At 31.6% G+C, this 16,059-nt stretch overlaps 2 protein-coding genes and 1 long non-coding RNA gene across 3 annotated transcripts; all 3 read left to right on the plus strand.

The window, feature by feature from the left end:
- The first annotated feature begins 1,378 nt into the window (after window positions 1-1,378).
- On the plus strand, window positions 1,379-2,838 carry LOC145568344 (putative inactive poly [ADP-ribose] polymerase SRO2). Its single transcript, XM_081627774.1, has 2 exons — window positions 1,379-1,908; window positions 2,607-2,838. Exons 1-2 carry the CDS (start codon window positions 1,424-1,426, stop codon window positions 2,836-2,838), a joined length of 717 nt encoding a protein of 238 aa, XP_081483900.1. The 5' UTR covers window positions 1,379-1,423.
- Window positions 2,839-3,143: 305 nt separating this feature from the next.
- Window positions 3,144-4,038, plus strand: LOC145568345 (uncharacterized). Its single transcript, XR_014095810.1, has 3 exons — window positions 3,144-3,278; window positions 3,376-3,471; window positions 3,856-4,038. It is a non-coding gene; the product is annotated as an uncharacterized LOC145568345 (long non-coding RNA).
- A 10,763-nt stretch (window positions 4,039-14,801) lies between these two features.
- On the plus strand, window positions 14,802-15,728 carry LOC145566114 (uncharacterized). The gene has a single exon (XM_081625648.1). It carries the CDS (start codon window positions 14,802-14,804, stop codon window positions 15,726-15,728), a length of 927 nt encoding a protein of 308 aa, XP_081481774.1.
- The last annotated feature ends 331 nt before the right edge of the window (window positions 15,729-16,059 follow it).

Genomic DNA, 16,059 nt, shown 5'->3' on the forward strand with positions numbered 1-16,059 from the left:
GAGGTGATCAACATCGGCCCATCCCGCTAGTCTTGCCCGATTCGTCCCGAAAATAGGGTGGGTTTGGACAAGCCCAAAAATGTATTTTTAGTTAAAAATCCAAATTCGGCCAAAAAAACCGCTTTGGTCCAACAAGCCCGCTACTTTTTTGCGGGTTCGGACAAGAGATATTATGTTAAGGCCTGGCCCAAATTTTTTATCACCTCTATTCCATTGATGTATCGTTGGAGATCAAACTTGATTGATCCTCAAAATCAACAAATTTGGGATATTGGAGTTTTTCAAATCAACACGCAACCATACACCAATAACAATCAATTCCGCAAATCTGTAAGATGAATCTTTTCCATATTTGTATCACGCGTGCACACACAAAGCAACACAAACAAACAAATTTAACTAAACTATTTAATATTCGTCCCACCATGACTAACATGATCAAGGAAACTTGTTAATTAACTTTACTAATGACACCTCGTGCCTTAGGTTTACCTATCTGTAGAGATGTTAAATTTTGACTTGCATATACACAATAATTTAGCATAATTCAACTTTAAAATAGACCTAATTTAGCTTTTCCTCACCAAACCCAAACCGGACACCTCTAACTATATGGTGTTTAGATTTGATGAGAGATTTGATTAGGGTTCCTCAAGTTTGATCATAGATTGGGCTTATGGCTAGATTTGAAGAAAGAAGAGTCCAAAATTTAAGGGAGAAGTTTTTTTAGGTTTTTTTTTTTATTTTTTTTCCTTAAGTTTAATTTTAAGCCGGCTTATCATTGACAAATTTATCGATGGCAGCCTCGTCATATGTGGTTCGATTGAATAGAGAAGACTCTAGAAGTCTATAAGATAAGTTTTTATAAGGTTTTTTTTTTTTTTTTTTTATCAAGTTTGATTTAGGCTAAATTTTAAAATAATGAATATTTCTAATGTCAATTTTTTTACTATAATTTGTCAAAATTGGAAAAAAAAAATTAGGAAACTAGAAGTTGAAGGATTTGGTTATTATTATAATTACTCCGTTATCATTATTGTATTGTTTAATTATACACCAAGTATTTTTGCCTTCACATGCAAGTATGAAACTTGTACTGTTTCTATATATGGTATAAAACGTTAAAACATTAATCAATGACGTGTAAATTATTATACAAAAATAAATAAAAACAATCCGACAATTAGGAAATATTATCAAAGTCGGTCATATATGTCGACTTACGTGGCCCCACCGTTTCCTATTGGATAACCGCCTTATATAAATGCTTATTCGTATCGTCCAAGTCTAACTCGAATTGCATGCCTATATGTATGTTCTTTTTCTACAACAATGTTACAATCTCTTTTATAAAATTTGTAACATTTTGTTAACCTCTTTTAACGTTCGAATACTTCTGTTTTATTCACAAATTATTTCATCAATGGATGCTGAGGAAGTTCAATTCTTCTATGATGATGACCAACTTTCGGATTGCGAAAGTTGTGTTAGTGGTGAATCCAACGATGAATGCAATGACAACATTGAAAGGTCGTTATTTGGTGATGATTTGGTTAAAGTGAATGAAGATGTCGCGGTTTCTGATATTATTAGGCATAAGTTTTTGTCGACTTTGGTCGATTATGATCATGAAAAAAGAAGTTGTACAACTATTGCGGCGATTTATACTATGAATTGGAAAAATTCTCGTATCAAGCGAGCAAGGTTTCAAAGTTTTGATATTTTCCGCAATGCATTAGTGGGAATTAATAATAGTAACAATTATGAAGATGGTAGTTTCGTGAAATATGCTTGGTATTGTGATTCAAAACAAGAGATTCAAAGGATTGTTTCTGATGGTTTTGGTCATCATCAATTTCGTAACCGTGCTGGGATATGTTTAGCTCCCCTTAATTCTCTAGCAAAAAGGTAACAGATTTTTCTTATTTTTTGCATAATATATATATATATATATATATATATATATATATATATATATATATATATATATATATATATATATATATATATATATATATATATATATATATATATTTTAAGGTAGCATAATTTTTTATATTGATTCTTGGGTAATTTATTAGTTGTATGATAAACAAGAAAATTATGATTTTACCAAGTTTAACTTTTAATTATAAACTAATTGTTGATACTTTCAAGTATTTACCACTTTTGATTTTCCATTAATATTTATAATAAACAGTAACTTTGTCAAAATAAATAAGATTTTAGCATAAAATAAATAAGATTTTTAGTATAACTATATGTTAATTGATAGTTTGTTTGATAGCTTTATCGACTTTAATGTAGGGCTAAATTAAATTGGATCTTGTGATTTTTAAGTTAAAAGACCTTATATGTGAGGGGAGTGTTGAAGTATATTGTTCCCAAATAACACATATAAGTGTCACATGTTGATAAAAGTTTAAAGCCTTAACCCGTATTTGACAAGAAAAAAAAATCATTATTTTATATTGCTTAAACTTTTGTTTATACAGTATACCAATGGTTTTACTTGGGTACAATGATCTACCATTGAGAAATGTATGTAAGTTTATCCATGTATATATTGCATTGAGTACTCGTTGAAATTAATTTTTCTTATGCAGTGTGCAAAATTGTATTGTCGACGATGATGGGCTTAAGCATGCATTACTTTGCCGAGTTCTACTCGAAAATGTGGGTGATGAATCTGATGATGATGTTGATGGTGTTTCTCAAAACGAGTATTTTGTTTGGAGTAACAAGATGAATACACATATTTTGCCAGAATATGTTGTTTCTTTCACGACTGTTCTATGCTTGGAGGGTAAGCAATTGACCCACTCTTTTCTTCTTTAAATATTGTTAATTTGTTTTTATTATATTGGCAAAGAAGTGTACAAAATTTTATTGATTGGAAAAATAATTATTAGAATTGATTTTAACCTATTGGAATTGATATTTGCTAATTGAACTTGATTGTTATATGAGATTATCGAGTTTTATAAAAATGCAGTATGCATAACAGAATTGATTATCAGTCGTCGAAACTTTATTTTTACTTCTTATGCATATTTGTTAGCGATTTGAAAGTTGAAACAATATAGTTGTACGTAAACTTGTGACTCTTTAATTCATGTTGTTTTTATATATGCTTAGGAGTTCCAAAGGATGAACGCATACAGAAGAAACCGGAAACTTCTCTTTGGATGCCATTTTCAACTTTGATATCAGCATTGTCCAATCTCTTACCATCAAATAAGATGGATTTGATTATTGAGCATCACAAGGGTTTTAAGGTACATATTGCATTGCATCCCTTAATTTTACATATATTTTTTTGTGGTTATATTGTTTGTTTTCTTGTTCTAACTTGTTACATGATTATTTTTGTAGGAAAGAAAGATATCACGTCAAGATTTTATAGAAACACTCAAAGAATGTGTTGGAAGCGATTACTTGATCAGAATACTCAAAAATTGTGGAGCAAAGGTAGTGTTTCCTCATAAGAAAGGCGTGAGGCATCTAAAGATATAGCTACGCAATATATTGTTTTTTTCTTCTATTTTTTAATTGAACAAAAGAGTGTTTTTGATAAATACTTCACCATTTTTGAAGAAAAAAATGAGTTAATTCTTCAATAGATTCGTGGCTCATTAAGTGACAAGTGCAAATTTTGGTCTCAATGGTTTGCAATTTTGTATTGTATTGTATGGAGAAGAACATGTAATATGTATATTTATGACATAAATTGTGTTTGTAATGCATATTTTATACAATAAATTATTATTTGTATAAAGCAAATTATTTATTGTTTAGTTGGGTAGCACACGATTACTTTTTTATTTTACAATATTTTTGTTTGTTTGTTTGCAGGGAATGAAAAACACACTTGATTAAAAGTGGAAAAAAGGTTTATTAGCGCTTGAAAAAAAATGTGGCTAGATGAACTTCGATGATGGGCAGCGAGAGAGAAGATGATAGATAGTTTTACTTTAAATTAAAAGTCTTATATAAATTTGTTTATCTTAGTTTCTTATCATTGTAATAAACTTTACATTGTATCATTATTGAATTCGTATCTATAGTTGAATCTCTCACCTTTATTTTTTATGTATGCACTTTATTGCAAATAATTTTTTTTGACAAGTAGTGCAAATAATGTTGATAATCTTAAGCGAGGATTTTAATTAAAAAACAAATTAATATAGTATACTACTATAGGAGTAAATCATCAATTAATCTATAACTAGTGTTTAGTCCGTGCGATGCCCCAGGTCGATACGTAAAAAAACTAATATATTATAGTTTTCATATATTATATTTTATGTAGATGAAACTTTACTTTTAATTTTTTTGTATGTATATAATAGTGTTAAATATTAATACTTTGGATTTAGTCTAAAAAAAAATTGTCATGTAAAAGTACAAATAAAAACCACTCTCATGGTCTACATTAAATATATTTAAGATGAATAAGTTAACCATATTACTATATAGCAAAGTTGGTATGACTTCTTATTCTTTTTTCAATGGACCCAAGTATGTGGCACGCTCTTGGTGGAAGAAAGGGGTGACACGTGGCGTGTATCCTTGATTATGAACGCCTTTTAATATATAGTATAGATATTATTAAAACTTATGGGAACAACATGCTAACGACATGTGTCACCCAAATGACCATATGCCACATGTGCACTACATGTCATCCTATGTATCATCCCTCCTCTCACCATGTTGAATTGTATTAATATTTAGTGTCTTTTACAAACAAATCCTAAGAAGCCTAAAATTCCTAACCCAACGATCGCTTTACTAAAATAAAATTTCATCCAAGATTGCTTTAATTAAAAAAAAAAAAAAAAAAAAAAAAAAAAAAAAAAAAAAACTTCATCCGAAACATTACATTATAATCTATGAGTTAGTAGTAATTCAGCTTAAAATTTGATGCATAAAAAGAGTGAAAGAACCTTTTTATTTTAAAAAAAAAGGTATAATTTTTAAATGTTTAATCCTCGTCTATAAATATTAATGTATCCATAATTTTTACAAAGTATTGATTTTTTTTTTCCAATCTTTCGATAAAATCAAGTAATGACAAAGTTTTCATGCCTATTAATTAATGATGAAATTTTTACGTTTATATATGACGAATTATTTTGCAATTTATAATAACAAAGACATACAAAGTGAGTGAACTAGTTAATTATATGACAAGCATAAGATTTTTTGAAAAAAACTTGTGTGGACCTGGTTCACAATAAATTATTGTGGACTCGAAGTCCATATACGAGCGTAACTGACTTTATATTTAACATAGTGACCCTAATTTTAACCATAGTAACCTTAATTTTAACATAGTAACCTTTATTAAAACTTGTGTGACATTTAATATTATACGAACCTAAATTACTATGTTATATTGAACACAGTAACTCATTTTAACATAGTGACCTTTATTATTCATATTGACTAGTATATTTAAAATTTTGTTTTAAAAAAACATTTTATAACCTTTATAATAATACAATGACTTTTATTTAACACATAATAACATTTTATTTTAACATAGTGACTTTTTTTGTATTGATAAAATAATCATGGTGTCTCTAATATTAGTGGTTCACAATAAATTAATGTGAACCAAGCCTATTTAAGAATTTGTAAGATTTTTTTTTTTTTCGAACTTTATAAAGAAAATGAATGTACTAATTTCTCCTACACTGACTCTCATTGTAAAATGTTGACTTCAACAATACAAATACATATATTATTTATTTATTTATTTATTATTATTATTTTTTTTTATGTTACGATCATGAGAATATAACTGTTTTTTTTCTCAGTATCTATAGTTTTCAATTATAATAGGAAAAGGATTATATCATATATTTGGCTTTTATCAATTTTTCTAATAAAAAGTTGTATAATAATTGAGGGATTATCTAATGTATAACAATTAATTATAGCCGAATCCAACTTCATATTGAATTAGGCCAAGGAGGTAACGCTTCGGCCTTTAGCCCACTTGTTGGGGAATCCAACTTCATATTGAATTGGGCCAAGGAGATAACGCTTCGGCCTTTAGCCCAAATTGCTGGCATGTTGCCCTTTCTTTTCTCTAACCTATAGCCATCAACATCAAGCAAGGAGACGAGAAAATACCTGTTAATATGCCATATTAACAAAAAATGTTAATATGAGGGTATTTTGTATTTTCTTAGCTTTACCCCATTTCTCTCTCCTCTATCTACACCTTCAGCCCACCTTTGTCACTAGGGGTGAGCAAAAATTCCGGGTACCCGGAATTGGAACCGGAACCGGTTAGGAACCGGCGGGTCCGGAACCGAGATTGGACCCGGTGGTTCCAATTCCGGGTAATAAATTAAGGACCCGTTTATAACCAATTCCAATTCCAATTCTCAACTTTTTGGACCCGGAACCGGTTGGGTACCCGGTTACCCAATATATCCTAAACTAAATAAATTTTAAATAATAAAAATATGTTAAATGTATCTAATTTGTACAATAAAAAAAGTATTATTAATACCTAACATGAATACAAATAGCTTAATGCATATATAAATATAAATATTACACACTAATAATGATACTAACTAAAATAAGAATTATAATTTGTATTATTATTTTAACAATTACATACATAAGTGGGTACCCAGAACCGGAACCGGTACCCGGTGGTTCCAATTCCAATTCCTAAAATTTAGGACCCGGTTAAACCAATTCCAATTCCGGTTCCAAATTTTAGGACCCGGTTCCAACCAATTCCAAGTCCGGGTCCTAAAATTTTGACCGGGTACCCGGTTTGCTCACCCCTATTTGTCACCATCTCACAACCATACGCACCGCCCACTGCACGACCACCAACATCACTACACGACCACCGGCATCACCGCACGACCACCGTACTTCCGTTAACACCATCGCGCGATCACTGTAGTACCGTTAACACCATCGCGTGATCACTGTAGTACCGTTAACACCATTGCGCGACCACCACAACACCATTAGAACCACCATTTCGACCATTAGTGCCACCGCCACAACCATTAACACCACTGCATGAGCAAATTCCTTCCCTTAAAGGGTTAGTATGGCCCCAATTTACATGTGTTTGCAACTAGAGTGTCTTTTGTTTGGGCGGCCGGTCAGCTGGCCGGCCGGATTATACCTTCGAAGGTGGTCGTGCAACTATGGCTGAGCAAAGGAGTGAGTCCGAAGTGCTTTGGGAGGGGAAGAGAGAGAAGAAATTGCTTTTGGAGGGGAGGAGAGAGAGCCATATTAACAGAGTTTGTTAATATGGCATATTAACTGGGGGCAGCTCCAACGAAACTCCTTTTATATTCCCAAATAACGAATTATGATTCCATTAGTGACTTCTAGTATTTGACTTAATTTTATCTCTAATAAAAATTAAACTTGGCATTTTTCAAGGGTACTCCGATGGTCTACCGAACACTTCAGAAAATCTATATAACATGAGCCTAACTGGTAAAAGTACTTTTTGACGAATCACATGCCATGTTCAACCACCGATGTACTAGGCATTACCAGACGCAAAAATTAATAGTCTGGCTTGAAAAAAGTACACATGAATTGTGCATGGTTATTTTCTTTTGAAAATGATTTGGACATTAATTTTCAGGTCGTGTCTAACCAACACCAAAACATTACTAAGTACAAGAACAACACATTATAATAGCTACTCCCTTGCTTCGTTTTGGGATTAGATAGGCATGTTGTATGACCTCTTATGATGTCAAATCACTCACAAATGTTCTTTGAGTTTTAATTTAAACATTTCCCTATTTTAAGGAATGTGTAATTGTGTTGGTTTGAAAGGATCTTATTAACTTATTATCATACATTATAAATATTATACCCGTCAAAAAAAATTACCAGGTAAATTAATTAACATACTATACACTTATAATTGATTCAAACTACACTTGTATTGCATTAAAAATAATAATAATTAAACACACACACTTGTATACTCAGTGATACATATTTTGGGGCTAATTAGTAGTTTGACTATTGAACACAAAGGTGTGAGTGTGTGTGTGAAACATCTATAAATGGACAAATGGGAATGTTGGAAACTTGTCTATGTATGGCATCAACATGAAATTAAAATTAAATATACTGTGGTCTACCTATTCCATAACATATTTGGGTTATTATATTGTTAATGACATCCTTAAAATCATAAGTTCTTTTTAACGTAAAATGGATCAACACCTATTCTGCAAGACTTGACACGAGATATTATAGGTATTTAATTTATACTTAATTATTTTGTTTATATGTAACTTTATTTTTAGGAAATTTTGTATTACTAATATACCATAAAGAAATTTGACAATGTTTATAGATTGAGGTAGAATATCTTTTGTTATTAATATACTCCGTATTATGTAATCATATGAGATTGAATGTATGAGCGAGTTTGTTCCATATTTATCCCTTTTTCATCACTTAGTTTATCAATATATACGAAGTACTATACAAATAATGTAATTAATTATATAAATGATTGCAGTATTACAGGCTTTACAAATTAAAGAAACGGTACATTTTCTTGAGTATTTGTGTCCATCTAACTATGTTAATACTAGTCTTTAAAAGATGTTATAATATAAACCCGTGTAAAATTGACTCAAAGCTTGTGAAGTATGGTTTGAAAAGACTAGTAGGTGGTCGCTTAATTCCTTAACATCCTTCTCGTATGGTTGCGGACTCATTCTTCACACTTCCCATATGTTCCTTGCAAAATTATAAAATGAACTTCTAGAAAGGTCAAACCTAAATTAAGCCGTCAAATATAATTATTAGGTAAACGATAAGATTTTTAAGTAATGTTTTTCAATTATTCTATTGGTTTGGCAATATGCATGATCAGCCATGACATATATATGTAATAAATTATTGTCGAAACTATTAACATCACAAATCTTTTTGGCCAAGCAATAAGAATTTCTTGGGGACAAAGATTTGGCGTTTTTCATTGACTTTGACATTTTCATAGCCTTATAAGCTGCTCATCCTTGTATCTAGGAAAATGTATCTCAAGGCTCGAGCTAACAACAAATAATATTCCAACGATAGTTTATTGTTGATTTTGTGTGCTTAAAATGGCTATAAAAAATTGTAAAAAATATTTAGGGGATACACTGTTTTTTTTTTTTTTTTAAATGAAAATTAACTCTCCATGAAATAAATATGGAGAGAAACTAAGCAATAATTCTCTAACAACAATAAATCATCCAATCAAAATCAAAATAATTATTTAAAAAACATTGAATAAGATTTTGACACATCCTAAATCATTAGCTGCGGAGTATACATTTAATTATTTTTAACAATAATAATGAGTAAATTTTCAAATAATTTCAATAATCTATTTTATAAGTCAATTTATGAATACCTTAATTTGGTGCCCACCTAGCTAAAATACAATAATTGCTTTAATTACTCAATAATTGTTTTATTGAGTAGTAGATGTTGGTAGTTGTTATGATAGAACTATCCTAAAAACAAGCACTTAATCATCTACATACTTTCACCTTGCATTCACCGTATAAGCCTGAGAATCAAAAAGTGAAAGGATGGTTAGTCCCTCAATCTCTCTCCCCCACCCCCCTCCCACCCCGGAGTGTTCGGGGGTTCAATCCTCTAGCTATCCCCTCCCCTCCCGTAATAAGGAGGGTCCTCCGTATCTTACCGTTTAAAAAAATTACGTATAAACCTAATATAACCAATTAAGAATTTATATTTAATTTATTCTTTAGCTCAAAGAACAGGAGAGATTCTCCTTAACAATTTTTTTGTATTCTAGAACTCGAAACTTTTAATTGATCTAGAACTACTTGACTATTTTTCCTTTGTTTTATTCTTTACCATCTTATCCAATATGCGTACGTGGTGGTTAATTTGGTCTCACACATACACATTGAACAACAATTGAGCATTACCTACTAATTCCATAACTCCAGGATATACTCATATACTATTATAGTAGGAGATCGAATGAAATATTCATTCATTGTCTTCACAAAAATAAAATAAAAAAAAAAAAAAAAAAAAAAAAAAAGAAAGATTCATTGATTACAGATTTACAAGTGTTTGGCCAATTGGCATCACACGTGTGACATGGCCAACAGTTGTAGGTAAAGCTTAATGTTGCAGCCATTTACAAGTTTCATGTAAATTTAATTTAGTGGCCAGCTCACCGTCCAATCCCATGCATCATGATTAACATATGTTGCGTTACTTATTACGGATTTCTTTTGTTGTCCGTTCATCGAACCATCATCATGTACTACATACCTCTAGCTAAACAACCACCTATTTGCACACATAATGTTCTATTGCTCTAGCTCTATGCCTCAAGTCCGAATCCCGACTGTATATAAACATTAAATATATTTCGTAAAATAAAATTAATCATTAAATATTAACTCTTAATCTTTTCTCTTTAAACGATGACAGCATTATATTTATTTTCCGCCAAACTTAAAAGTCAATGTATCAAGTTATGGATTTGTTTGCACCTAGAGGTGTCAAACCCGAACCGACCCGAAAAAAATTATCCGTTTCGAACTGTAACCGATCCGATTTTATCCGAGAAATTCAAGACCCAAACCCGAACTGTAACCGAACTGAACTCAACCCGAATCCGAACTTGACCCGATCTGAACTTAACCCGACACCGATTTGATCCGACTTGAACTCAACCCGAATCCGATTTGACCCGACCTGAACTCAACCCGAACCGATTTGACCCGACCTGAGCTCAACCCGATCCGAAATTGACCCGACAAATAACCGATCAGATCCGATCTGTTTTGACCCGAACTGATATTAACCCGACCCGATTTTAACTCGATTTGATTTTACCCGATCCAAATTTAACCCGACCATAATTGATTATTGACCTTTTTATTCAAGTTCTTATAAAATATATTTACTAATTATTAATAAGTTAACTTTTTTACTAAAAAAAAATAGTCTGAAGTCTTAAATTTACTACAAACCCATCACGTGAGACAATTTGACCAAAAAGTAGGTGGGGTCCATATAAAGAACTCTTTCTTCCTATCTCTCTCCTTTTTCCTCTCTCTACCATGTGTTTTTTAGCACATTTTAATTATTGTTATGTATTTACAAATACACAATATTCCTTCATTACTACTTCCTCTACAACTGTGCATTATCCTAGAATTATAGGCATTATACATCGTACGGTTATATACACACTACATACATATGCAATAATTTATGCTCAAATAAAAAGAATGTACATAGTAACAATTAACTATCAATATGTATAATGTCAAGTTTTTAATATAAAAATTGAATTAGTAATAAAGTAATTCTAACAACTCTAACAAATATCTTATACAAATTGAACTAGTAATAAACTAAACTAATAGTACATTACTCATAACCTCGTAAGATTGTACAATTGATGAAAAGTTGTAACCTTGTAATAACCTTAAAAAATTGATATTCTTTTTTGTATATATCACCATATGTAACTATTACTCGTTAATAACTTAATATATCACTAGCTTGGTCTCACTTATATAAGTATGATAAGTTATCAATAATTATTCAATCTCAATTTTTCTTTAAGATAAAAATTATACATAACTTGATCAAATGAGAAAACTAAAACTTCGTGCTTCGTAATTAATAATCATATTGAACCAATAATAAGGTAAAAACTCAATAATATCTCTAGATTAAAAATAACCTTATTTGGATATGAATTTGGTCAGCTCGACCAAAATCCAGCCAAACACAAAAAGGAATTGAATTGAAACTGACCATTTAATGAATCAACGGATCAACCTTATCTTAATCAAACCGAACTTGACCGAACCGAAATCATCCGAACCGTAATCAACCCGACCCAAATTCATCCGACCCGAAGTTATCCGGTTAAACCCGTTTTAAACCCGACCCAAATTTATCCGATCCGAAAGTGAACCGATCTGGAGTTGACCCGACCCATATCCGACCCGGACTCGATAGACCCGACCCGAATTTGACCCGACCCGAATTTGATCCGATCCGACCCGACCCGAGTTAAAAGGATAATTTTGATCCGAACATATCCGACCCGAACAGATCCGACCCGAACAGACCCGACCCAAACTCCATCCAGTTATCCGAATTGACACCTCTATTTGCACCTATAATATTGTTGTTTCATACTTGTATTTAGTTAATTCTAGCTAATACGTGAAATACTTGAACCCACGTGGAATACTCAACAATCTCCTACTCACATGAATTCTTTCACCTACTTGCCTTTAAATAGTCATATCAGTGATACTCATCAGGTAATGATTTTAATTACCTAGTTATGGGTGATTATATTTTAATAATAATATTAAAAACATTTCCATTATTTATGGATGATGAGATGAACATGGTTCAATAGCTCACATTCCACCTAACCACCCACATAATTGCACACCTAAGTTGTTTCATTGGCTTTATGGCTTTTGTTGAGCTCTGTTAGATATGCCCTGGCTATCTAACTTACTCAGTACTGTATTACATTACTACTTTTACAAGTTGCAACCACATTCATGTAAATTATTCAATTGCATATGTTTAAAATTATAGGCCTTTTGTTGTAGATGATGAACAATCAACCACAAAATGATACAAATAACATTAACTATTCTAATAATACAACTTATTTGCGCATGAATAATATGCCACATTTATTTAGTTGTATGTTATTTAATTTATAACCTAATTGTTCTTTGTCAATAATACAAGTAATGAAAAAGAAAAGAAATGATAAGATAATAATTTCATAAATGATAAATCATAGCAAGTGGCAGAAAAATAAAAGTAAAACGTTTAACGTTCTACAAATGTTCTAGATGGATCACCAAAACAAAGAAAACTGAGTTCACACATAATGTGAATAGCCCCCTAATTATATTATAAAATTAATGTATTAAATAATATTAAATAAACCTTAATAGTTACACCCTACACTTTCAACTTCTAACCTAATCAATAATCATCCTCTCTTCCCCTCCCACCCAAATTGATTCTCATATCTCAACCCCACGTGTCACCGTATAAACGAAGCAATATGTTTTGGAGTTTGCATATGATCGATGATTAAGACGTCTACTTCTAAAAGCAACTCTTGCAACTTGCCTTACACACTCTTCGGAAAATTGTACTAGGATTTTTTTTTAATTAATTAATACAATTAATTTCAATATCATATCATTTGTAAATATTGATTTAGACTCGAAAGATTCACCATTTTCTACAAAACATACGGAGTAACAAACTTTGTTCTTAAAAAAATTATTGAGTAATGCTATAGGTAATCCTAAAACATTGAGTATCAGTTTAGAAATAAAGTAATGACCATTTCATTAATCCTTTCCGTTATTTTTAAACATAATCCCAAAGGTTATGTGTAACATTTTTTTTTAATGATTTTATTTCATGTGAAAATAACATACTACCTCCGGATCGTATTATATGCAATTTTGGAATTTTTTATATCTCACAAATAATACCCCAAAGTTGCATATAATATGATCCGGTGGTAGTAGATAAAATACAATACATCAAGAAGACAAAAGATTAAACTGTCAATTTATACTCCATAGTAAACAGAATTCAGCATGAGTTTGGGTTGGACCCGTTGGAGACTTTTCTTTCCATAGTTTGTTTGAAATGCCCTATCCAAAATTATTCGTTTTTTACCCCCATTAATTTATCTACCAAATATGTTTAGCTTATCCTATCCAAAACACACATATATAGGTCATTAGGTTGTAACTCATTTCAGATAACTTCCAATTACTATCAAAACTGTCTAATATCGCATATTTAATTTATTGGTGACAAAATAGGTTACTAGTTGATTTATTAATTGATCAAACACAATAAGACTACATTTAGTAGGTCATTATCACTCAAAATTACATGTTCAATTAAGTGTTCGAACTATTCCGTAACAGCATATCATGTCACACTAAGGGTGAGTCGTATTCATCTAACTCTTACTTTATTTGAACTTATATTAAGATTTATTGTACTTATAATTTAAAACTTCATAATCCTAATTAATATTTATTAACACTTATTTTTTTCCTTAATTAAACATATAAAATAAGTAAAAATAAAGTGAATAAATCCGTACCTTTTTTTTTCATGAGTGAATAAAGTGTAATTTTTTTTTTTTTTTTTAATTTGACAACAGTAGTGTAGTAAATTGTTGGTACATTAGTTATACTAGGAATTCATTGAATATTACTTCCTCCATTCTATTAATATTGCAACAATGGACTTTTTGCACTATTCATCACTCTTGTTTGATCATATAATACGAGTATGATTTATACGTTAAGTAAAATTTAGTCATGTGGGATCTTGTTGAATTTATTCGTCTCATAAATACTTTTACAATATCAACTTTTTATAATTTTTATTCTTACACAATTATAAATATATAAAATATGCTTTAAAATGCGTAATTTTATCCTTATTGCAATATTAATAAAACGGAGGAAGTATTAGTTAGCTATTCTAAATTTCACTTCCCTAGTTCCATAACCGCGTAATAATTTTAACAGTTTCATCATCGTTTAGAAATGGGAGTCTCGCGTCATTGATGCCGTCCTCACCTTTTGTATTTTTCTCTCTCATCCACCAACCCTCTATAAAACCTCCACTTTACCCACTCAAATCCTTTCAAAAATTAATCTCTCTCTTTTCCCATTTTCTCTCTCCTAAAAAATACTGTAAAAATGACCACAAAAATGCACTCAAATATCGGCGGCGCGTCTTTCTCACTCTCCTCTCAATCACCCAGTTTCACTTCTTATTCTTCGGAAAACATCGCTGATATTGCTGCTCGTGTTGTTAAGGAGCTCAATTTATCTCAAAACGACCCGTTTGATGATGATTACTACTCCTCCGTCACCTTCAACGACGCGTTTCATGATACCCCTCTAAACGACACCGTTCAACCCCAAAACGACAACAACAACAATGACGATAAAGTCGATGACGACGATGAGGAGGAAGAAGAGAGTGAGTTCGAGTTTGCGATTTTGACAGGGGAAGAGAATTCATCCCCAATTTCAGCCGATGAGATCTTCGACAACGGTCAAATAAAGCCGATGTTTCCAGTATTCAACACCGATTTAGTTTACGGCGATAGCAATTTTGGTTTTTCGACTACAACTTCTCCTCCAACAACCATCCGCTTACCGCTGCGGAAGCTGTTGGAGGAGAGGGAAACGAGCGGAAATGGTGCCGCATCGTGTTCGTCATCGGAAGCTGATGATCTAGAAGGGGTCCCACCAGGTACGTACTGCGTGTGGACCCCAAAGAAGAAGGAAGAGGTTCTGATGATGAAGAAAAAGAGTAAATCAACGGGGTCTTCTAAAAGGTGGAGGTTTAGAGATTTGTTACATAGGAGTAATAGTGATGGGAAGGATACTTTTGTCTTTTTGACACCCTCGAATAATCATAAAAGTATCGGTGTCGGTGGTGGTGGTGGTAGTGGTGGCGGAGATGGGAGGAGGAGGGAGAGAACGGTCACGGTTGGAGGGAGGAAAAAAAGTGGTGTGGAAGCGGGAAAGGTGAAATCGTATTTACCGTACCGTCAAGATCTTGTTGGGTTTTTCGCTAATGTGAATGGGATTAGTCGGACAGTTCGACCTTTTTAAGTTTTGTTCGGAATTAATAGTCACGTTGATGTATGGTGGTTGGTAGGGGTAAATATTTGGGAGTTTTGGAGGTAGGCAAATTTTGGGATGACTTCGGTTGTTGTTGACGAGTATTACTATATTTGAATGTAAATATTCAAGATCTTACTTGTTTTAATTGAAAGCCAAAAAGAAAAAAAATGAAAAAAGATTCATGGAAATGCAAAAATTGTTATTGTAATCTTCTTTCTACACATGGTTTGATTTCGTTTATTTGATCCTAGTAAGTAAATGTTTATGAAGTTTGAGTTCAACAGATTTTCGAACTTTATAACTATGTATTTCCGAGGTT

This window comes from Chenopodium album, chromosome 11, assembly GCF_948465745.1.
Source record: "Chenopodium album chromosome 11, dcCheAlbu1.1, whole genome shotgun sequence".
Classification (NCBI taxonomy): domain Eukaryota; kingdom Viridiplantae; phylum Streptophyta; class Magnoliopsida; order Caryophyllales; family Amaranthaceae; genus Chenopodium; species Chenopodium album.